Here is a 25,942-nt window from a genome sequence, read left to right as displayed (position 1 = left end):
GCTGTGTTAGCAAACATGCTTATTTACATATGCATCAGACACAGAGCGAACCAATGAGCTCAAAGACGTTCAAAAGCTCCCTACATGTAGTGTAGTATTAAAGAGACCTTGTTTTAACATCCTCCACCTCCTGTTTAATCCAAAGCTGAGTTATTTCCTCCACTTATGAAACTAAAAGCAGCAGGCAGCCCCTGTCTGTCTTTGGACTTAAACGTTCCTGAATGACATCATGCCTTTGACTGAACCCCTGTATCTGATTCCATCTCTCCTGGCCGGGATGAAGATCTGTGTTATGAAACATGAACTGCAGCTGCTCCTCAATGACTAATAGTATCAGGCACTGCTGGACACTGGCTGCCATTTTGGATCTGCTGGGGTGCCATTCAGCCGCAGGGAAGATAGTAGCCTGAAGATAAGCAGAGCAGCGGTCACTGTTATATATCTCAGCTGAATAGAACAGTTTGGCAACATGGCAGGAAAATGTGTCCCAACTCTGAGCGGTTTCTGTCCAGTGAAGTTGCTCAAAGTTTAGCTCCTACATGTATGATAACTATAACTCAGTCCACTGCTACTGTCCACGGCCCTTCATGTAAACAAGAATGTGTGTCAAGTTGTTGAGCATTAAGGACAACATGAAAGAAGCAATGCAGTAATTACGAGTGGGACACCCTATCATTTTACTTTTGTACTCTCAAAAGTATAGTTTACCAGTGTAATAGCTGGCGTATTTGTAGCTGTACTAACAACCGTCACTGGTTTTCTTGTGCACCATGGTTTTATACTGTTTATAGGTAGAAAGATGCTGCAGATTAATTCTCTCTGTAAGGGCTCAGAAATTCAATTCATTTTGCTACATCTTGGTACACATAGAATTATGATATCAAAGATGCTAAAGGGATTTACCAACAAGAACTTGGTAAACAACAAGAAATAAAGCCTCTCAGCCACAGAATGCATGCCTCACACTTGTTCTTACATTATTACAACAGAAATCACCCTCAAAAGAGCCTCCATACACTGTACATCTGTAAGAGAAATGTGTACGAATAGATACTGGATAGAAATATGACACTCCTCAACTAAAAGCTCAGCAAAGAAAGAAAATCATGAAGTCTGTTTTTCTGAAAATGGAAGCACTTGAGACCTTCCGGTGGTTCATAATAATATGGGCATTACTTGTTGCTCAGAATTGACTTTTGATGACCTTTTATCAAGCTGTCCTGTTGGTTCACTCACCACAAAGCAATAAAAAGAGATAGGTAGAGAAACAGAAAGGGTTCTTTTGAGGTGAGTAAGCACATAGATACACAGTAGATGGATCAAATAAACAGCTGAGTGAATAAGCAGATAAAAGGAAGTGACAGTTAACCGGAGCTGACTCAGCTCTTGGGCCTGTTTTGGTTCCCCAGACACTCTGGTCAGACAGTCAGACTGTGTGCGGGCACTCGTCAGTGACAGCCGGCTGTAGGACGGGCCGTGGGTGGTGTTGCCAGTGATCAACTGTGGCACGATGTGTGCATTCGGACAAACGCAGACATGCTGACACACACAGTGCCAAACAGCAGGGCGAGGCAGTCCGCAAATGATTGTCCTCTGTCAGCAGGAGAGCTAGACGGAGGAGGCACAGTTTGTTTTTGTTGTTTTTATGACCACAGTTGTTGGTTTGGTGTCCTGATGCACACGTAATGTGCACTCACATGACCGATGTGTGTTTGATGAGTGTTCTGTGCTCTTGTTTCTGGTCGATGTTATTTGTGTCCTCTTGCTTGGACACAAATGACTTATACCTTGTGTGTGCATGTGTGAGTTGTTGCATGTGGTTTTCAGGTTTTTTGCATGCCTACACATTGAAATGTTAGTGGGTGTTTGTGTACTGTAAATATGTGTGAATAGTCTTGCTTTTATGGCTTTGTGGCTGCATTTACCTGCATGGAAACTTGCATGCATTTTTGAAATAGTGAGTGCTGTATCACAAACTATGATAAGTGGGTTTACAGCCACTGACCAATCAGCCAAAAGAATATAGACAAAAAGAAACCATGTAACAACATAGCCTACTCATCCATGGTAGAAGCACAGGTAGCTACTGCAACAATACAAAGCACATAACTTAGCAAGCCAGCTAATATTACTTACTATTCTACAACCCCAGCATCTGTCTTGCTTAGTTACTCTCTCTTTTTCCTCTTCTTAGCTTTTTCTGTCAAAGTCCTCTTCTGTCTCTTTACCTCTGTCATGATGTCCCTAGAGACTGTTGAGTCCGTTGCCCGATCGCCTGGCTCCAGTTCTGGTGCCTAATTCCTAATTCCCGGACCGAACACTACAACTTCCCGGTGGTGCTGAGAGGCCGAGACATCGAAACCATTCAGCTTATTAAAAGTCACTGTAACATTAAAATTATTTTGAAGCTGTTATTTTAAAGTAAAATAGTTTCATAGTGTTGCTTTTTGAAAGCAGCTGATACTGGTTGTTCAGGAACAATGATCACTGATGAACTTCATGCTACAGGCTCTTTGCCCTCTGTGACTCAGCAGTAGAGCGGGTAGAGCAGGTCGTCCACTAATCATGGGGTTGGATGTTTAATTCCAGCCTTGTCAAAGTGTCTTTGAACAAGACTTTGAACCCCAGTTTGCTGCCAGCAGTTAGACCACCATCGATCTGCATGGCAGCTTTCTGCCATTTGTGTGTGAATAGTTGGCGTTTGGGTTAACGAGATGCAAACTGTAAGGCACTTTGGATAAAAGCAGGTCATTTACCATTTTGCAAAATCAGTGTTGTGTGTGTGCATGTGTGTTTGAGTCGTGTGTGTCCTTGTGTGTCAGAGCCTTGGTGTAACGCTGTTGATATAGAATGTCCTTTGTGTGTCGCATATTGTGCTTTCCTCACTGACACCAGCCAATATGTGCTGCCCTCTGTCTGGCCCAGCCTGACCAGAACACGGCACACAGACCTATTAACATCCTCATCCACTGGTAGACAACACACACAACTAATGCTCAGTGACCACTGTGAGGTGCCCTTTAAAAAGCCTCAAAGGGTCAGGGTCAGTTGTTTCCATTTAATTCCAGCCTTAGTCTGTCATATTTCCGCTGTACAAACCAACACGATGCAGTTTGATTTCCTATCTCATCAAGCACTTAGAGGGATTGTAATGTGTTTGCCTATTTTTGTATGTGTGTGTGTGTGTGTGTGTGTGTAGACACGGGTACTGCATTGGAGAATGGAGAGCAGGAAGTTCATGGGGCGCAAAAGCCTGGTAAGATCCAACAATTCTCTCTGCCGTCGGGTCAGTCTGCTAAGGCCGCCTGGTCATCCTCACCCACCAGTCGTGGCCCGTTAGTCTCCTCTTGTCTCTCAACCTTGTTTACTTCTTCTTGTTCTTCTCCTCAGTTCGATTCTGTGTGTGTATGGGTGTATGTGCACTCTTCAGTCTTGTTAGTGGCCTTTCAGTGCAGGATGTGAGCTGCTCTTACTGCTCTCCAGCGTCCATTCAGTGTCATCTCAAAGCACAAGGCTGCTACTCTTTCTTTTGTCCTCCCAGCTGCTCAGTCTGAGTAGTTCAGCTGAAGAGAATAAGGCATAGAAGTGGCTACAAAAAGCAATGATGTGGGAAACATTTTACAAATGTCTCTTTTCTTATTACAGTACGCTCTCAAACACTGTTGCCACTTTCTTCTTTTGTGTTTTTGTTTGTTGTAAAGAGCAAAGAGGAAAAGTACTCAAATTGTTAACTTTAAGTTATCTTATGTGCAAAAAACACAGATCTGACTCTGGAATAAAAGAATAGATTTTAGAAAATCTGTGGTTATATCAGTCATATAGAGATAATATCACTCACACTCTTATTAATAAATGGAATAACATGATCATTGAGGCTCACTTGCACAAGTCCCTTATACTCAGCAGTCTTTTTGTTGCTCATGATGATACCAACTTGTTACAGTGTCATCTATAGTATTGGAGATAATTAGCTGCAGAGAGGAGATACAGCTCCAGAGAGGAATATTTATTGTTTCAAATGAACAAACCGTCCGTCTTCACCTCTGGCTGTCTGATTATACTGAAATTGACTGTGTGTGTGTGTGTGTGTGTGTGTGTGTGTGTGTGTGTGTCTTGAAACCAGCTCACATTTTCTTACAGTACTCTGGTCCTCTTTGTTTCCCCATCTCTCAGCTTTAACATACTTACTCCACACATGCTCCTGTTCTCCGGTTCAATGTTTCTTTTTGTCATTCAGTCATTTCATTTTCAAGACATTGTCATTAGCAGAGAAAGGATTTTGCATGTGGGTATAAATTAGTGTTTAAAGTCTGCTCTGCTGCTTCACTCCTCCACAACAAGCAATCCCAGTGGCTGCACATATCTGCAAAGTACGACATGTTGTTCAAAATCACAACTCAGTTCACCTTCAAAACTAGTTCAAAAGTACTAACTCACAACCTATTTATACATCAATCAAACAGCAGGGGGCTGTGTAACAGATGGTGTTGATATCTTATATAGTCAAAGCTCCCTTCACTTGGCAGTAGGGCAGTGCTGGTATCGATTGTCTAGGTTTGTGTGTGTGGTTAGCCCACATTCACGTCCTGTATATGTTCAAACTGAACGCTGTGATCAGAGCCCATGATGCAGACAAAATGTGAGATGTTTTTCTTCCATGAACAGCCCAGTAAAAAATGTAGCTTACGTCAATGACCTTTCTGAGATTTGATGTTCACCCAAGCTGTAAGAACCTGTCGCTGCTCCTCTTCATCAATCCATCTGTCATACAGTAAGGCACAAGGTCTGAGACCACTAGTCCAGATATTCTATTTTGCAATTGTTTTGAATGTAATAGGCTCATATCTTTTTCCATTATAAATAAGTATCTCAGTTTAACAGTTTGAGTAAAGAGTTGAATGTTTTCAGAATATCTTTGTATTTGGTTTGTCCCCCTTTTGCTTTAATGACAGCATGCACTCAAGCTGCATGGACTCCACAAGTTAGTGTAAAACCTGCTGACTCATGTTATCGCAGCTTGATCTGACAGTGCTCCACAAAGCTTCTTGTGACGTCACTGAATATTTGGCTTTCTCAGTCTTCAAGTGTCCCCATAAGTGTTGAATGGGGTTGATGTCTTCAAGTAGTTGTGTCAAAGCTTTGAGGTGTTTGGGCTCATTATTCTGCTGCCGTATGAAGATCGAAGATCAAACCAGAGGGTGGAGCATGTCTCTGATGAATGGAGTGGTGTTTGTCCTCAGTCAGGGTGGAGTCAGTTCTGTGCAGGAGTCTGAAAACAGCCCCAGACTTGAATCTTCCAGCACCATGTTTCACTGTAGGTTTGAAACACTGTGGTATCATTCTGTCTTCTGTTTGTCTCCTTACATACACCCTTCTGTTACTGACACTAATCTATCACTGTGATTCAGCAGTGAACTTACTTTTTTCATCATCCACAGTGAAATTCTGGTATTTCTTAGCCCACCTCAACTGTTTGTCCTTGTTTCCCTCCTGAGAAGTAGTTTAGAAACTTCTCATCCCCGAGACACTACAAGAAAGCCTTCTTCTGACAGGGAAACTGCTGATTGGAGTCTTGTGTTGTTTATTTAGTAAAGTCTGTATCTGAGATGAAGTTGCTTTTCTATCCTCAGGGAACTGAGCTCGATATATTGATTCTTCCTTAAGACTAGCCATGATTGACACTAAAAAAACCCTCTTTGCTTAGAATGACAACAAAAGAATATCACTTACTTTCTGAATCCTCAAACTTTCTGATTATCCAGGTTTACGTGAATTTTCAATGTGGTCTCAGACTTTTATGAACTGTATGTTGACCTATGAATCGAGTTAGTAGTCCAATGATTATACACATAAAGGTCAGTTAACCTGTCATGGTTAGAATCAACAAAGCAACATGTGAAAAACGTTGTAAACGTGTAATGTCTTCTGTGGCTCCATAGTAGCTTTCAGAAAATACTTGACATCATCAGGGTTAGGGCTACTTCATTTTGAAGACAAGATATTTGCTAACATGCTGATGAAAAGACTTGCAGCTTTGGTTTTTATTGCGCAGGGACAGGGCCACAGAAAAACACTATTGAGAGTAGATCCAGTGATTTTGGCTTGACCCATTAAAAGACAGGATAAGTCAGTCTTTGCTGCTATTTCTTTTTGACCACTCTCTTTAAAATCCTTTTCTCAAATCTTCCAACTATATGGAGGTGTAATACTAAATTGCTTGAGTGTCCCTCAATTAAAAAAACTAGCCTGATTGTTGATTAAGATTAGTGACCCCATGGTTCAGATTAAATAAAAAGCAGTGTTGATGACATCAATATAAAAGGTGTCATGTTACCACTGTGCAGGTGATGGGGTAACTGTCCCAGCCCTGACTGGCAGGTATCCAACCTGGTCTGTAATTCTACTTTTTCAAATTGAACATAATTAATGTCTACCTTAAACAGGCATTTAAACAGGCTCTGGGCAAAGCTGCGTCTATATTTTCCACTGAATGTCATCTGATGCAAGTGCACTATGGGAAGGATAGAGCTGTCAAACCTGGCCACTGCCATCTTGTACAGTGCGGTCCTTTGTGATGACTGGAAGCCTTGGTGGGATGGATGCTGGTGACACTGGGAGGAGTGATCGGCATGTAAATCAGATGTCTGTGTTGGCATGTTCAACGCTTAGCTGCATGGCTGTTCGCATGGCATGGGTAGCTTGTGTTACCATGGTAACAGAGCCGCATGTTGCATGTGTGTATGTCTAATAGAGAGGCTGTTACTGGTGGAAGGATGCTCTGTTTAAGTTTTGGTTAAACTATATTTCAAATCTCCCACACTGCATCCGTAATGAGAGTACAGTGTGGGCTGTGATGTTTTATTTTTCAGTGGGCCTAATTTAGTAGATAGAGCATCTGGCTGTGTCGAGGTGCATTGGATCCATTCATCACTGTTATTCCAGCAGACCCCAGGGAGAGGACGCAGGCGGTATAAGTAGAAACTGGGTCAAAGAATTGAGAGCGTAAGCTGAATCCTGAGAAAATGCAGATGTGTGTATGTATGAGTGTGTACTGTTGTTGAGATGCTGCATGTCACCTCTGATGCATGATGCTTCTGCATGGCACTTAAAGACAAGTATATCGTATAGAATATTTTCCCAAATATTTGACCATTATAAGATGACGAGCAGCAGAATCAGATAAATCATGTTGGTCAAGTATTTGACTTTTGTTCGATGAGTTAATTTTGTGACAGCTTAACTAACCTGCTTTCTTCCCTTTTTCCCCTTATCCCCTTCTCTTATTCTTTTTTCTTCTTATGCCACTTTTTTCTTCACTCTCTTTCTGAATGAACTCTATTTCGTTGATACCCTTTTTTACATCTTCCGCTCTCTCTCCCCGTCCTCTTGATTGCTGTCATCACCATTTTTTTTTACTCTGCTTCCATCTTCTCTTCTCTTATTTCCTTCTTACCCAATCCCCATGCTTCAGAGGACTAGAACCCACCTCCATCGCCATGCCGACTGTCAATCAGCTGTGCTTCCGCTTCCGTGCACCTCTTCCCTCTCTCTGTGCAACATACACACATATTCACACACACTATCATCCCTATTCATGGCTCCTTTGATCCAGTGTGAAGGATAGAGTCTGAGGTTGAGGACAAGAATGTACATGAATGAAATTACACACACACACACACACACACACACACACACACACACAGAGGAAATGCTCACACGTGCACATCCAAAGACTGTTTCAGGCAGGTGCTGGACCAATAGAGAAATAATTGAAGATGAAAATAGCCAACAAATTTAGATGCAAATTTAAATAAAATGAAAACAAAGAAATAAGGACTGTACAATGTAGCTCCCATAATGCAATTAATTGGCACATACACAAGCGACGTTTAGAGCTAATGCTCTTCTTCAGACTTACTTGTGCATACAGAGACGCCATCTTTAAATACAAACACCACATAGACCAACTGTCTCAAAAAAGCATTTGGATTTAAAGATGGCATCTCTGTAGGTTCAACAAAGTCTGAAGAAGAACATTAGCTCGAAATGTCACTTGTGGAAGTGCAAATAAATTGCACTCAAAGGAACAGTTATGTAAAATGTAAATTCAGTCATTATCTCCTCCCCCCATGCTGATGGAAAGTCAGTCAAGTTTCATAGTCCTCAAAACATTTCTGGAGCTTCACAGCAAAACAGCATCGCAGCATTCTCCTAAACAACTTAAGTAGCTGGGGACTTGTTTTAAAACAGAAAAAACAACCAAAAAACATCAAATGGGTCCATACAGCTCGTCAATGTAATTCAAGTTTCTAGAAGCCCCGAGATCCCAAATTGATATGAAAAGAGTTATTTACACCCTGGACGGGTGACCACTTCAGATGAGGTGCGTGCTTTAGCTTAGCATCCACAGTGAAGATTTCTTCTTTAAAAAGGCTGTAGATAACGTCTTTTCAAATCAACTTGGGATCTTGGGGTTCCCAGAGATGTGGATTATGCCAGATAAGCTTAAGTCATTTTTTTCTTTCTGTTTTAAAATAAGTCCCCAGCTACTTCAGTTGGTTATGAGAATGCTGCAACGCTGTTTTGCTGTGACGCACCAGAAATGTTTTGTGGACTACGAAATTTTCCATTAGCATGAGTGCAGGTAGATAATGACTGGATTTAGATTTTTCAGGTTAACTGTTCCTTTAAGGGAGCTGCATCTACTTTTTCATGTTTTTCGTACTCACACACACACACACACACACACAAAACCATGCAGCACACGCTGTTCAACATAATGCGTTGGCACACTGTGATCCTCTCCGCTGGGCAAACACACAGTCACATTTGAAATTCAATTGTCATTTTGTGCTGTTTTTGTCTGAAGTCAGAATGACTGCTGTTATTTCCACTGTGTCCAATGAAATCTTCTCTACTTGTCTGTATCTTTCTCATCACTTATTATTTGCAAATTTGTCCTATAGTAACAAAAATATACAGTATGCAAAATCATTTCAACTTTACATATTTAAAATTCCACGGTGGCATAAACAAATGAATCAAAATTTAAAAAAGTGACACACATCTGTAGCCCCTCTGCTTTCTCTCCCTCTTTGTCTTACTATCACACTGAAGCAGATAGTAAGTTCAAAAGTTCATGTCCTCACACACACACAAACTCACGGGCACAGACACCATTCAGCAGCCAGTCCTTGTCCTCCTGTCTGACAGATTTCAAACTGTGTCGACAACGCTTCAAGCTGGATTCTTCAACACCCGGCAACCAGCACACACAAACAAACACCCTCACATATTAACCCGCCAAAGGACTATTTGTATTTTTTTTCTGTCTTTGACTTTCAATGAAATGCTTTCAATACTTCAGCTCCCTTCGATGGTCACTTCTCAAAACCTTGAAAATCCCTGAGCTGTGAAACCTGGACTCTGTGTGTGCTTTGCACTATATAAAACATTCTTTAACCAAATCGATGTAGAAGTAAATCCCAAAGCCTGGCCTTCAGTAGACAATCATTTTTGTAACCAATGTAGGAAATGTCCCTGTAGTCTTTGAGCTGCCTTCTGTTCCACGTCACTGTAATATGTAGTTTGTTTATTAGTCCTCACTTCAATCGATCTGATACTTCAGAATGATTATTTATCAAAGTCACTCACTCCCGTGTCTGCATACTAATTAGGCTACATGTCTGTTGTGTCTGTGGCTGTATATTGTCACTGTGTAGGCAACAAGTTCATTCAGTCAATCAAGCATCTTAGTTCACTGAAAACTAGCTTATTAGATCATATCATTAAAGGTAAAGTTCACCGAAAAATTAAACTCAGTCATTATCTTCGTAGCCCACAAAACAATTCTGGAGCATTCTCCTAAAAAACTGAAGTAGCTGGGGACTTGTTTTAAAATGTAAAAAACATCTGAAAAATCCCAGCTCCATACAGGTTGTCTGGTGTAATCCAAGTCTCCATAAGCCCAGTGTTCCCAGATTGATGTGGAAAGATGTTATTTACACCCTTTCTCAACCGCAAACTTCACTGTAGCTGCTAAACTAAAAGTGCTTGCACATGATCAACCGCATGTCGAGGGTGTAAATACCATCTTGTGGCCTATGAATCTTTACCTAACTTCCCATTGGGAGGGGGGTGAGTAGATAGTGACTGCATTTTTTGTTTATTGTTTTTTCAATATTTTATTGTTATTTGGTTGAACTGACCCTTTAAGAAACATTTGTGAATGAGGCGTAGTCATGTTTCATTCTGTTAAGGCATTGGCTTAATAGAATGGAATTTCAAAGTGTGAAGAGTGTGACTTAAACACATTTCCATCTGTCACTATATTGGAGCAGGCAGAGCACCCCACTCATTGTAACAAGTATAATCCTCCTCCGATCTTTTCATGGACATAAGATTATTGACGACCTCTGTAGAGATATTTACAGGAGTCAGAAGTCAAGGTCAGCTGCAGACACAACAGAATTTGAGCAGATTCTTCCTTCTATGTTGTGTTACTTATACACTTTGAATGTTTAACTTTTTAGATGCATAGAAACATCCCATACTGTATGTGCCACATTTAGAACCAGCCAGTTTGATGTGTTCGTTTCAAAAGGTATCTTATCTCGGATTGTCCTTTTTATAGACGTGCCTCTCTCTGTTGTCTGCCTGCACCTTGTGCTAATAAACCAATATATAACACACACTTACCTGGCTTTTGGTTTCTCTTTCTTCTTCTAACCAACCTGGACTAAACCTCCAATCTAATGTCTAACTGCTGTACTTTTCCTTCTGGTAGCTCCTTTCTATTCCTGTCCCTCGCAGACTTTTATATTATGTGCAGTATTATTTCCTCTTTTCAGATATTCTTATATTTTAGCGGCTTTCGAAGAGAACAAGGCGCTTAGTCATCCTGGCTGTAACCTTTAGAGGCAGTGGGTTTTTACACTGCAAAGCTTAGAGATTAGTGTGTGCTGCAGGGAAAAGGTTTTCTATTGCGTCTGAGAGATGTGCCTTTCTGGTTACAAAATACATGTCTTTGTAATTCTTTCCATTTTTGGAAAGAGTGAATAGAAAAAACAGTAATTTTGCCTTCTCTCCATGGCTTAAAAGTACTCATAGAAAAAGAAATAAAGGGGAGTAGGCCCTCTCTAAAGAGGTTTGCCAGCTATCAGTATTTTATACAGTAGCTCCTCTACCAAAATCAGTGGCTGACTGTCAGGTTGCATACATAAAGGGAGAGTTGAAAGAGATAGCATGACAGAGGCTCATCTACATTTTCTACAGCTGTCATTAAACTACAGTGCATCATCATCAGCTTAATTTAAGCTTAACATGTTAAGCATGATAACATGCCGATGTGTAGCATATGATATGATGTTTACCATCTTCACCATATTAATTTAGCCTGTTAGCATTCTAACATTTGCTAATTAGCACTAAACGCAAAATGCAAGATTAAAAAGCCAGTAACTCTGCACTTCTTTGCTGAAATATAATGTGAGTTTTTCACTGCTGTCTTACATTTTGTAAACTGACCCATTAAATCGGGAAAAAAATCAACCGATTAAAAAATAACAAGAATGGTACTCAGTAGAGCAAAAGTTAACATCCACTTGTACATCATGTCAGTCTTCAGTTCCAATGATTTCTACAGCTCTCATGTTTTTGTGATGAATGAAGGCCAGAAGACCTTCATAATTAAATAAAAGACCTGTCATAAATTCATTATTGAACCAAACTTCATGAAGGTTTTTGTGACAAAGTAGTATGTTCCACTCATTTCATCACAGAAACATGAGAGCTGTAGAATTGAACATTGGAAGTGAAGACTGCCATGATATACATGTTCTTTACAAGTGGATACAAACTTTTGACCACAACTGTACATCTGCCAAGGCCCAACGGTCCCCTTAATTCAGTGAAGCCAAATCCAATATCAAATAAAACATATTTAAACATATTCTGCTAGATCCAGATTTTATTTGGATCGGCATCAAATTGAAGTTTTTTTTTTGTTTGTTTGTTTTTTTAAAAGTCCTATCTTACCATGCAGTGTTTCCCTTACCATTCAATTGGGGGGTGGCTGCTGCCGAGGGGAGGGAAGCTGGCCCTGCCCCGTGCACTGACACAGTTCCACACACCTGCAAGCACAGAAAGAGCTAATGAAAATAGTTCTTCATTTCAGCCCTATTAAAATTCCCTTTAACACGTCTTTGGCCTGGTTGAGTCCACTCCCAGCAGGGCAGCTCTGAGACTAGCTGTGTTGCTCCTGCTTTACCATCCACTATACTGTAACCTCTAGAGATCAACATGACCTTGGCAATCCTCTCTGTCAGCATGGGTCTGTTTGTGTGTGAGCGTCTAGTTGGGGCAGCCTGGGAAAAACGGAGGGAGATAAATCGAATCGAGTCCTTTGTGTAAGCAGATGTGCTTTTCAGTGGAGGGATCGCCCCGTACCGTTCAGAGTGTACGCCACGAGCACACACTTACATGCACAAACATCCCAACCCCCAGAGAGCCTCACCTCAAACAGCTGATCCCCTACATCACCCTTAAAGAGGGTGAGTGAAGGAAGATTCAAAAATAGGAATAGGAATGAGTTGGAGATCTGAGGAGTGTTGTACATAATGCATAGATAGACCCCCACATGAGTGCAGTACATTATGTTCATCTGCCCACACAGTGAAGACATGCATCATCTGAGGACCTTGAACTCCTGTCGTGCCTGCAGCATGTTTCATACAATATTGATCGACTGAATTAAGGTGTTACATAATCGACTCAGTTTAGCTGGTCCACCACTGTGGTCCTGAATGAAATATCTTAATGACTCTTGAATGGATTTATTTTTATTACATTTTCTGTAGATATTCATGGTCTCTGGAGGATGAATCCTAATGACTTTGATGATCCTTCTGTTTTTTATTTCGTGACCCCAGCAGCTCAAAACCGTCACATGTCCAGTTTAAACATCTCAGTCTGCTAGATATTGGTAACACTGTATAATAACCATCATTAATAAATGCTACATTTATAGTTAATCAAACTTAAGTTAACAGCTAACACTGAAATGCTTGAACCATTTATTAAGCAGCTTTTCATTGTTGCAACTGATGTTTATAATGCTTTGTAATAAATGGTTTATAAAGCATTTCATTGTTAACAGTGAAATAACTATTAATTAGAAGTTAAATTAACTTTACCATTTATAAATGTGGTTTTTAAAAAGTGTTGGTGATGTATTTGTTAGTCTCAAATCCTTAAAAGTGGTGGTAAGAGGAGCCATAGTGGTGCCGTTGGCAGTATTTCTGAAGTAAGAATGATAGACATCAGTTCAGACATGAAAAACCCTCTGGAGACTTTTCAAATCGTTTGCTAAGCTGATTTTTGCCTTGGTGGGATCTGTGCCACCAGTAGTGGCACTGGCACTGCCTGACATAATTTGGGTCTCAGTTGTAATCCTGTTGCTTCTTCTATATTCTCCCTGCAGTATCAAGGCCGTACACATTGAAATCCTTTAGAAACTTGCGAAGTAAGTTGAAAAGTTGAGAATGCATTTCTCCAGTTGTGGAAAGTGGAAGCACTGATCCACACATATGTATATTCAGTGTCAGGCCAACTGGAGGTTTACTAGTCCCAATATCCAGAGGAGGGAAGTAACAAAGTACAAATACTCTATTACTGTACTTATGTAGATTTTTTAGGTATCAGTGCTATAATTGTGTATTCATTTTTCTGACAACTTTTGATTTTCCCTCCCTACATCTGAACACAAATATCTGAACTTTCTCCTGCTCACATTTTCAAAACAGGCTCGTAACTTTAGTTTGAATGCATTTGAGGGGAATTTTGAATGATTTGTATGTTGGGCATTGCACACCGCCTTCCCAACATCACAAGTCTGATTTCAACATGTCAGTGAATATCATGGACAGCAGACATAGTGAGACAATGTAAAATTCATAAGAAGACGGAAACAGACAGAGAGGGGGACTGGAATGGGGAGAAAAGGTGTGTTACTGTCTCGTGTCTGCAGAGACCCTGCAGCCCTCTGCCTGGATTGTCTTATTTTCTTGCTTTGTTACTGTGCTCGGGACGCTTTACCAACCGAAAATGCCAATGGTAATTCCTTAAGCTACATAGACATAAAAAGATACTTCTGTATCTTTTGTCAGATGGCAGCAGGGTGAACAGACTGTGACTGGGGTGGGTGTTGTCTTTTAGTATCTTTTGGGCTCTGTGCAGACATCTCACTTCACTGATGTCACTGATGCTCTGTAGATGGTACCAGTGATGTTCTGGGTGGTTTTAATCAACTGCTGTAGATCCTTCCTGTCCTGGGCCGTGTACAAGCACCGAAATGGAGTCTTAAATTTCCTTTATAAGTAATGCCTTTTCTGAGCTTTCATTCATTACATTACACGTTTGAGGTTTAGTTCACCTTCCTAGCATTGTCAGCACCTCCATATCTTTCACAGTTCTGGTGTCTCCCATCTTCATCTTGATAATACCCCATAGATTATCTATGGAGTTCAGGTCAGGTGAGTTGGCTGGCCAATCAAGCACAGTAATACCATGGTCAGCAAACCAGTTACTAGTAGTTTTGGCACTGTGGGCAGGTGCCAAGTCCTGCTGGAAAATGAAATCAGCATCTGTAATCTTTGTATAGAGATGCTGATTTCCTATTCAACAGGATTAGTAACTGGTAACTAAATTAGTTATTACTAAATAGTAACTAAACCTGAAAGGCCCTCTCTAGAGCCAGAGTTTGGTATGTCCATTCTGGTCTACTGTAGAAGCATGGCGTTGTAAGATGGTGGTCTCTGTGGAAGAGGGCCAACTCCCTCTGTAGATATAAAAGGCTCATTCTAAGAAAACAGAAACACAATGGTTCTTATTTTTAGTTGATGGTACTGAACAGATCACTATTAATAATTTTCTTCAATTTCTGCCAATAGATCCCCCCGAAATTCTACACACTTTACCTTTAAACCTTCATTTTCTTACCTGTGAGTGTTTAAAACCTCACAAAGCCACTAGTGTGGCTGTAGACTCTGTAGAGCTTTCAAAGACCTCAGACCTCTTTCCATCTTGTTTATGTTAGAATGTAAGAATACTAAGTGAAATCATTGGATACTTGTTGGAAAAACAGACATTTTTAATGTGCCTTTGAAAGGTCTAACTCGTTCTTGCCTACTTGTCAAATGTCACCTTCTTTTTATTTGAATGAAAAACCATAACGGCCAACTTCTAGCTGAGCACATCACCATCTTTGTATAATTTGATAAACTCACGCTGTCATCCTGTTTTACTTGAAGAAGTGATTTGGTAGAAATGCTGGATAAATCTCCTTTAAATATTCATGATGCAACTTTAATCCCCGAGCGGGGAGACAGGCCTAATTCCTCCCTCGCTGATGTCTTCTGTGGAGACAGAAAGCTTTTCATCTGTGTGAGCCTCTCTCACATGTGAAGGTGTGTGTGTTTCACTGTGAATACGCATGTCTGTGTATCCCCACGTACTGTATGTGTGTGTATATGTATGAGTAAATGTCTCCTCCTTTACTCTCACGTCAGAGTAGTGTGTGTGTGTGTGTGTGTGTGTGTGTGTGTGTGTGTGTGTGTGTGTGTGTGTGTGTGTGTGTGTGTGTGTGTGTGTGTGTGTGTGTGTGTGTGTGTGTGTGTGTGTGTGTGTGTGTGTGAGAGAGAGAGAGTATTAAGGCCTCAGACTTGCCTTTGAGCTTTAAAATGTGAAATGTTCTGGACGGGAAACATCAACATGGGCAACTAGTGATTTTTACACTCTCCACTGCACATTGAAATGTGCACTTGTTCACTTCATCTGTTGATTTGACAGGTACTAACTGCACAATCCCTGCTGGTGGGAGTTAAAATCCAGCCCCCTGTTCGGCTCAGTAACATGAATTGTGATGCATGACAGGGAGGAGTGCTAGGAAACGTGACAGCTGGAAATGCAAATATGAGGGAACAAAATACAGAGGATAGTCAGAAAATCCTTTGCGTTAGCTCAACTCCTTAATCCTGCCAATAAAAAAAATCAACAAATATTGACGTAAAGGAGGTCAAGAGAAAGTTACGGTGGGATTGAAATAGACTCACAGGGATTGCCTCTATCGTTTTCCCCTTGCTAGACAGACAAATGTAGGGGTTGTTTTCAGGCGAGGACGAGGAGGTGTCGTAAATACAATGACATAGTGGGCTTGGATTCAAAGAAGTGAAGCCTGGATGAAAAGAGAGGAAGGGTCTATGTTTGTTAAAGGTACCTGCAGGTCCCATCACACACACACACACACACACACACACACACACACACACACACACACACACACACATTACAGAGGCATTGTCACATCCAATACACCCTGCTTCTCTACTGCCTGTCAATGCGCATCACTCTCTCACGCACTGAATCTGTACCATCACTGCATCAGCCTCTTGACCTCTCATCTTCCACAGTCTTCTCTATTTTAAACAGCACCCAAACCTTCTGTGGTTTAATGATAGAGGTGGTAAGTTGGAAAATCCAGCAAGCGTAAACTAGACTTTGAAAGTATCCGGGTAAAAAAGTCCTACTCCCTCATCAACATGCACTGCCGAACAACTGCTAGAAGTCCACGAGAGAGCGTTGGGGGTGAAAAGAGTGCAGCACATCGTTGTCATTGCTAACCATATCCAACTACCTTTGATTTCACATGTACGAAAACAACTTTCATTATCATAATCATGTAAACAACAAACATGGCTACTGTTAGTGCTTCCTGCTGTATTTAGAAATTTTGGGTGCACATTCTCTTCTGTTCCTGTGAATAACCTCGCAATATATCTTGTATTTCATTCACACTGAATGAATTGTCTGGATGGACTGTTGAGCACTTTTTTGTATGATTTTATTATTCTGTGTAAAAGTGCAAGAGAGTGCATGAATACAAAAAACAAGTCCTCTTCTTGCACGACAGTCTTTTGGAAAAAGTATTGCAACACATATGCATTCTGAACATATTGAACATACTGAAAATATTGATAACAATTATTGTTAATTGGTGTGATCAGGTGGTGTTTGCCACAATAAATGTGAAAGTATTGACAGCAACAAATTTAAGCATGGTGGCACATGATTGTACATGAATTTTACACACTTGATAGACATGAAGAAGTCTTTAAGATACAACAGGTGTGTTTTTTATGCATTTCAAGTTTTTTTTTCTTTTTTACCATATCATACCATTTCTTTTTATGTACAGTTACAAACAAAATAGTTGACATTTTGGAGCATTTCTGCTTTTTTGGCCATGTTTCTTTCGAGAATTTAAAGGAAAAACGTGAACTCAATCAAGCTGTAAATGAGCTGTATCATTAATTTATGTCAAGTCCATACAGTATATTAGCCTGTTGGAGAAGCTAACATCTATATTAGCCCATTGGATAAGATAACATGTATGTCTGCATCTATATCCTCTCCTCCACGACACAATACATGCCTCCAACAATCCACTGAATCCAAAACTAAATGCTTGATTTTTGATTTTTCTTGGCCATTACAGCAAGCTAGCTAGCCAGTGACAAATGAAGTGAGACAATCCTTGTCATGGATAGGCAGTCTCGTGTACAGTTTAACCACAGATACAGACATGACAGGATGAGTGATGACTGACAGGATTAAGCTCAGAAATGAGGTCTGACAGAGGACAGGGCTGGTGTGAGTTTAGGAATTGCTTCAACTTGATTTTTAGGACAAGCAGTAAGGAAGTGTTTCTGTAATCAGGCCCCTGCTATCTGTGTCAATGCCACTGTATGAGAACTGTATTCACATAGGAAACATCTCATGCTGATTATATGAGAAACACTAAAAATAATTCATTTAATAACACAGCGTAGAAAATGAAAGTGAAATGGAAGAGTGAGATGGAAAGGCATGCTGAGGTGAGATGAGGCTGGGGTAAAACAGATCTGGAGTGGGGATTAGAGGAGCTGAAGGACTCCAACAGTGTCTCTGAGCGTGTGTGGGGATGCCGTCAGTATCAACAGTATGGCATTAACCAAGCCACATTTTGAAGGGTTTCCCCTTGTATTCTGGTATTCCTCAAGGCCCTTCCTAACTGCCTAAGCGGTGAGCCTTCTAGCAGTGGTTCTGTATGTTCTGACTTATAATTATAGAAGATCAAGGCGTGGTCTGGTTTCACCTAATCCAACATGCAACCCAGCCAATGTTAAACTTTCTGAAATTTGCCACAGCTGCTGGAACATATACTGTAGATGTTATCTTATCCAACTGGCTAATATACATGTTATCTTATCCAACTGGCTTATGTAGATGTGAGCGTCTCCAACATGCTAACATAGATGTTACCTCAAGCAACATGTTTACTTATATGTTAGCTTCTTCAACAGGCTAGTAAGTTAGTGTTAGCTTATCCAACAATTACGGTTTGAGTAACATTTCATTCATATTAGTTCAGAGGTTTCTTTAATGAGGTGCCAGAATTATTTTCCAAAGCCTGGTACATTCAGACTCTTACAGAGTTTGTTGAGGACAGTTTCAAGGTAAAGGTGGACAGAAAGGGAACTACTGCTGATTCAACCTAATTCAAAGAACATGATTAATACTCTGTCGGGGCTGAATCAACACAGGACTCTCTGGATGTTTGTTCTCTCAGAGAATTGCAATCTGTCCTGTCCTCTCTGTGAACCATCATTGTGCGCCTGTGGTGTTGCGGCAGCCCTGACCCAGCCAGTTCATAGTGTCTACCCCAGCTTGAGGAGCTGAGGCTGAGGCAGAGGGGCAAGGAGAGGCTGGGGTCAGCTGGAGGACAGCTGCAGGATTCCAGCCTATCCTGCCGGCTCATCCTAGATTAGACTGTTAAGGTAAAGCAAACCATAGGGCGCCATGCACAATCTGGGATAGAAATACATTGAAAAACAGCCAGTTTTGGTATTAAGCTTACTAGCAGTAAGCTGCCATGATGAACAAATAAAGTACATTGATTTGGAGGTTTGTGACCGAGCCAGTGTGGTTCATCTATCCCATCCAGGAGAAAGAAGGGTGGGGCAGATGAGCACAGAGGACAGAGACTAGCCCACAGGCTATCAGCCATATGAGAGAAGATATGAATGGAGTAAACGAGGCGATGCTAGGCTTGACTTCAGCTGAGTCAGAACTGTAATGTATATCATATAGTCCAGTTTGGGATAAGCCAGGGAAAAGCTTGTTTTAGAGTTAACGTTGTGATGCGAGCTGATGTTAAATGCTGTGGAGTTTCACCATAGAGACTTTAAAATAATTCTCTAATAATAGCCAGCATTAAAAAGAAAATAAAGGCTTAGTAAAAACAAATGGGTGGTGGGTGGGCGAGGGGCTTACCTGTACTGTATAGCTCACACGGTGAATTCAGCATCATGTACATTTTCAAAGCACTTATTCATCAGTGCAAAACCAAAGTCACGTCATACTCTCCACTCTGCTGCTTATTCACAAATTATTTTCACTTCACAGTCACTTCCGTTGTTTTTTCTCTGTGAAGCTACTGTCAGTGAAACCCAAAGCTCCCTGCTGATCGTTCTCAGTAAAAACCTACCAACAGAAGGGGATGCAATACCCACTGAAGCTCTTGATGTCTTTTAATGTGTAAAAACTGTTATTGACGGTAGCTTCATACTTAACAAAAAACAGCAAAGTAGTTTGGATAAAAGTTTTTAACAAGAAAATTATATTTAAATAACTGTGTTGATGTACTTTTGGTTTTAGTGTTGTGGAAATATTCATTAAACTGATTTCATCAAGATGCAGGTTGACATGGACGAGTTTTGAGTTTGTATTAACCAGGGAACAGAGGAAATTAGGACTTAAAGTCTAAAATGTCTTCAAGTATGAGCATGTTCCAAATAATGGAATGGTTGTCTCTGTAGCTGAGGTTAGTAAAGGTCATGGTTTGCATTAAAGCTCATTAAGTAGGCCTATGGTAACAGTAACAATCCTTCCTCTGCTTTTTGTTCCTTTACTCTCTCCCTACGCTTTACTGCAATGACCAGACCATTGTCTTGGGCCAGGCCTGGCACAGGGTCACTCCAGCTGGCTGAACAGTGGAACACCACAGTTGCTCCTTTGATTGACTGTGTCAGTGTTCAGCCTTTCATGTTGTTGTAGCAGCAGTTCTGAAGAGCTGCATTTGGCTCAACACTTGACCCTATTCTTTAACTATAATATCTCGTACATCTATGGCTTGCATATTCAGTTTAATTCAGTTCTTTTTTCTTTGAGCATGGAAAATATATATATACTTTCACTCTGTAATCAACTATTCAAATGGCAACTGAAAACAAACTAACAGAAAAGTTGAGACCGGTGGTAGATTAGGTAGTGAGTAGGTACAGTCTTCTGCAGACATCTGCTAACATGTGGTGATGTTAGCGTTAGCAGGGCTAAATCGGAATGCATTAGCCTGAAACAATACATGTGAAAATAACAGAAGTGGGGAGAAACACTCTTCATTACACTTACTTTACCTGATTAGACTTCTTCTCCGGACTATGTACGGACTGAATCCTCTGACTCTCCTGCTTTTGTGTTTCTGTTAGTCAGTCTAAAACTTTGGTCGGGTAATTGAAGGAATATATTTAGTGATCAGCTAAAGAATAACCCCAGGCTGCCAGGTCGAAAATTACTTGCTGATGACATTTTTTATCCTTACTATTTTAATTTTATTTTAGGCAGGTTGGTCCACAACTATAAAATGAGTCATCAAACACAGGGACCCAACAATATGCTCTAGTGTGGTACAGTCTGTAGCCATCACTAGACTTGTGGTGACTCAATGTTTTTGTACTTCCAAATCACCTCCTTCTGGGTTTAAAATCCTGATAACAAGGTGAGCAAGAAGTGATGACTGTGGTGCAATCCGTTGCTGAGAATGTCACTGGAATAGAGAGTGGACTGTAGTCTGAGTCATGCTTCAGATGGTGTGAATGTCATCATAACAAAGACTGAGTGGCACCGTTCCTCCACTAACCCCTGCACCACCTCCGCAGCTGATCCTGAATCTGCCGCCTGTCCTCAGAAGAACAAGCCTCACAGGGATCCACTGCCACTTCTACGGCGTGTCCCTTTAAAAGTAGAATTAGGCGAGTGTGTGTGTGTGTGTGTGTGCGCGTGTGTGCGTGTGTGTTCATTTGAGGCTGTACTCATCCTTTTTATTCTGTCAGGTCAGCCATGTGTCCACCAAGCGTGGGATCTGGCTGTCTGGCTGCCATCATGTTGCGTCTGTGTTTCTCTCTGAACATCAGTGTGTTTGTTTGGTTACTGTGTGCTGGTGCTGGTGTTTGTGTATGTGGGTGTACGCGCATTTGTTTGTCCACATTAGTGTAGCTGCAGCAGAGTATGTATGAGTGTGTGAGTGTGCGTGTGTCCTCAGATGCATCACACACAGATAAAGTTCACCCGTCAGACTGATAGCTGCTCCAGTCTGTCTTGCCACACTTCGTCCTCAGGCAGAGGTCAGCACCCCCACCGCCCAGCAGCAGCTCTTACATAATTTGAAAATTCTGTCGTCACTAAACACAAGATCTGATATCTAACGCTCTGTGGCACAAGTCACACTTTGTGGTGTTGCATACTAGAGGCCAAGGTTAACCCCTTGTCTCCGACTTAGTTAATTGGGGTTTCTATCCCGCCCCCCCCCGCGCGTTTCCTTGTGACTGGATCGCCAGTCAGCCCTTTATTTTGTCAGCCTTCAGATTTCGTGACCAATTTAATAAATTGGAAGTGAATGCTGTATTATTCCTTCATGATTTCATTTTTTATGGGGAATGTTTCATACTTACACAGGCTGTAATATTACTTTGATACTCCCTCATTTCATCAGCAGATATTTGTCTTCTTCTTTGGTTTTCTATCTGTGTGATACCTAGTTAGCCTGTTTTTCATTAGGTTCAGGAATTTGTTCCTACATAGTGAAACAAGTGAAAATGTCTTGCCAAAGTCGAGTGTTACCACAGAAGCCCAGCAGTGATTCTCTCCTCTGGTCTGTAAAGAGACGGTTGTTAAAGGTCAAGTAGTCGTGATGAATGATGACACTGTAATGAGCCTCCTGACTCAGCTGCAGTTCGAGGAACAATTCATGTTCCAAAAAAACACACACAGACATACACATACTCACATGTGGTGCATCACAGTTAGCCTTCCTTGTTTTAAGCTGAGCAGTTCATTGCTGGTACATTAAACACAGTGCAGTGTGGAGAGAATAACTCAGCATGAAATTTTCCCTCGTGCACTGAACTGAACCATCCCGAAATTTTTCTGAGCTAGAGGAAGGCTTCAGGCACAGTTGCATTTACAGGGTCAAAAAAAAGCTGAAGCCCAAAATGTTACTATTGTTTCACAGCAGATGCAATACAGAGGGTAAGTTTAGGGCCAGTCTGAGGCAGATGGTAATGACAAACTCCAGTATACATGAAAGGAAACTGGTAGATCAAACAGTATCTGATAGGTATTATTAATCTTTGCTAAAAAAATAATAATAATATAAATTTTGTTTTAGAAGTAGTTATAATAATATTGTGCTCACTGAAGTCATTGCTGTGATCTAGAAATGTAGCAACATTTCTACTGCAAAGTCCATCAGGGCAGGAGACACCAGAGGTCAGCGGGGCTGTAGCCTGATTTTATCTTGAGTCCACATATACATTATATCCTTCCAACTATGACAGTAGAGGTGTGAATCTTCACTGGCCTCACGATTCGATTATGATTCAGCTGTCAACGATTCAAATGCAAAATGATTCTTGATGCATCTCAGTGTACGGCATCCTCAGTGATCTTTATCACTGCACATGGCTACTTTCATCATTTAATTCCCCTTTATTCAGAAAGTTCTTCCAACAATCAGACTACAGCAGTCTACAAAAAAAGCTGCATCTTTTCAATACATAAGCATCACAAAAACAAAACATTTATCCATCTGCAGTGCCTTACACGTTTGTTGTAATCTACAATAATATTGTTTTTACATGGCAGCTTTAAGATAAGGCATCTATTGAATCTGCTGCACTCACCTCTCTCAGAGTTGGACGACAAAGTTGACAGCACCTCCTCAGATCTTGGCTGATTAGCTGGGCTTGCTGTAACAGTTACTATTTATGGCTGCAGACATTAGCTTCAGGTGAAAATGGCTAACGTGTTTAGTAATTGTTGTGAGGCAGAAGTCATGCATAGCGTGGCTTTCGTCCAGTTCGTGCTTCCCACAATTTAATAAAATCTGACATGTGCCCCGAGACGTCCGTTTTAAAAAATACTCGGTCGAGTTTTTTTTATCATTTGCAGATGATCTCTGCCTCCCTCCGACATACTTCCTACATAAGTCACGATAGCCTAATGTCCGCTCACAATCCAAAGCATGGGAGCAATGTTGTGATGTAACTTTATTGTCCAGCTGAGGCCGGACAATCACAGATCAACATACTGTAAGATGCAGAGTCTCGATTATGCTCTCTCTCTGCATCAATGCAGAATCTTCCATGTCCACATCACAATGCATCTTATAATCAGGACATTTCCACACCTCTATACAACACGCTGTTTGTAGGGATTACACCTCCGTTTTCCTATGACTTAAGTGACTTAAGTCAGTTAAGTGAGATTGCATAAGACATAGCTGGCTGGATGAAAGTCAAAACATGTATCTAAAAGTGTGCAAGAGGAATCTTCAAACCCAGAAATAAGTTCCTTTGTCTCACAGGCAATGGGTTTTCAGAATTAGCTTTTCAGTTTGATGCCTGACATAAGGTCTGTAGTCTACTTAAGCTTAAGAGACTGTCTTAATGTTTTATTACACAATATTAAAAACCTCAGTAAATACCCCACAATTTAATAATAAAACTCTTACATGTCTTAAAAAAAGTGGTTGCCAACAAGTGTCTAAATGAGACTACAGAGGTTGTCGGGGACATTAAACATCATCAGAGCGAAGACGGAGACTCATCTACTCACTAGTCTGTCTTTACAGGCCCACTTTAGTTACAAGCTTTTCTAACTCTAACTTGTAGATTGATCAGTTTATAGTATAGTGTGTATAGTATAGTGTAATAATAAGCTTTGTGGTGTTGACGTTGAGGTCATATGACCATAATGTAGTCCATTTACAGCCTAACGTTAGCTTTTTACTTCTGCGGATGCATAGACCCTTCAAAAATGAAAAAAGTGGTGTTCGCTTGTGAGGATTCTCTTTCTGAACAAAAAGTATCACAGACTTGTTTACTGCAATAATCCAAAATCCAATTGAACAATCCCATAGGCATTTTGTTAAAGGAACCAGAACTATGCTAAATTTCAGTCAGAGTCCAAAAAACGTTGTTCCTGCCGCTATACAGTATACAAATGTTTGAGACATGAGCCTCAGCCACTCAAGTGGAAGGAAATAGGGCATTTTATGGTCAAAATATCATATTGTGATTATTTTGACAGATATTACGATTGATGATAATGCAACGTTTGTTTGGGTCTGTATCAAATAAACACGTTTTCATAGATCTGGAGAACAATATTTATATGTTAGAACATATCTGCAGCTCTACAGTGCTTCATTTTAATGCTGTTTTGTCACACATTTTACCTTTATCAAAAAATTGCAGCATTTCGTTGGAAACACTTGGCAATATTTGATTGTATATTGTTTAATTGTGCAGCTCTAATCTGAACCACTATTTGATGCAACACTAAAAGTGAGCACATCTGAAATGTCCATTGTACAGGAAACCTGTGTGAACCCATTTACAGGTATTCACCTTGGTATTCACTGCCAAATAAAATAATACAAAAGTTTATGTCAAATCTCTTTTAGTAGCTGACTGCATATGTTTCATGTCCTGTTGGGCAATATTAGAGCAATTTTGCTACATTCCCAGATCTCTGCAATTAACTACTGTACAACGTTATAATGATCAATAGAAATGATGGACAAAAAGTGAAATTATCGTTTTATATACCACTATAACAGGCATCTACCTAAACTCTGTAGTTTACTCTGCTAATTTAGCCCAAGAGATGTTTTCTTTGAGTGATGGGGACTTGTCAGACAGCTACCAGCTTTGAGTTTATGTATTTGTGTAATCCCCCCTCCCCCCCCCCAAAAAAAAATACAAAAACACCCTGTGGTCATAGCTGTAAATAACATTACCGAGTCAACCCGAGTGGTTTGGTCAGGGGTGAAAATGGAAATAGGGAGACATATTAAAGGTTTTCATTCCAGTGCCCCTGAATGCCTTTTCAAAGCTGCTTAGTCTGATTTCAGCACCTTGGACAGCGGAGCAGCACAGCAGGGGAAACATCCGCCTGTTTTTTTTCTCCCTGCAACATTTTTGCTTCGCTGATTTAACTAAGAAGACCAGAAGAAGCTCAGTGCATTTATGTGTACTCATGTTGGCTACCTTAACCATGCGGGAAGTCAAATTTGCGTTTACAAGGCAGACACACAAGTGTGAGACCATAAGGACGAGTGCTGCTCCACGAGTGTTTTGAATCAATCGGTGACCCTGCCGACGGAGTGTTTTCTGCATCCTGTCGAGACAGACAATACACACCCTGCCATGGCCCCTGTGTGTGTCTGATATATGAAAGCGTTAGTGACTTTGGGTGGCGTCCTGTCTGTTTGCCTCACTGTCACCCTCCATGAACGCTGCTGGGAGAGGGTTGCCATCGGTGCCTCCCTCCTTCTCTCCTCTGCTCCTCCCCTCCATTCGTTACGCCTCTGTCTCACTTCCTTGCTATTTTTCCGTTTTTTTCCCTTCCCTCCATTCATCCACTCCTTTTTCCCTCACTCTATAAATCCTCTTTCCTGGTTTTCTCCCCTTCCCTTGCTTTCCTCCATTCAACCCTTCATCTTTCTCTCTGACCCTCTGTCTGCCTTTCCCTCACCATATTTTCTCCTCCTCTTCCCCTTTCCATT

The 25,942-nt window shown here is 40.9% G+C and overlaps 1 protein-coding gene across 7 annotated transcripts in view; it reads left to right on the top strand.

Moving 5' to 3' along the window:
* The window catches only part of LOC311249442 (uncharacterized protein), a 131,135-nt gene that overhangs the window by 32,487 nt on the left and 72,706 nt on the right, over positions 1 to 25,942 (top strand). For 6 of the 7 annotated variants that reach the window (XM_084340472.1, XM_084340478.1, XM_084340476.1 and 3 more), the window contains exon 3: positions 3,200 to 3,256. The exons of the other annotated variant lie outside the window; for it this stretch is intronic. In XM_084340472.1, coding sequence (XP_084196598.1) covers positions 3,200 to 3,256 — 57 coding nt within the window. The remainder of the gene's footprint in view (positions 1 to 3,199; positions 3,257 to 25,942) is intronic. 7 annotated transcript variants of the gene reach the window in all.

This window comes from Pagrus pagrus (genome assembly GCF_965226575.1).
Source record: "Pagrus pagrus genome assembly, chromosome: 20".
In the NCBI taxonomy this organism is placed as follows: Eukaryota; Metazoa; Chordata; class Actinopteri; order Spariformes; family Sparidae; genus Pagrus; species Pagrus pagrus.
Note: the sequence above shows the minus strand (reverse complement) of the source record. Positions and strands in the feature narration are given on the sequence as shown.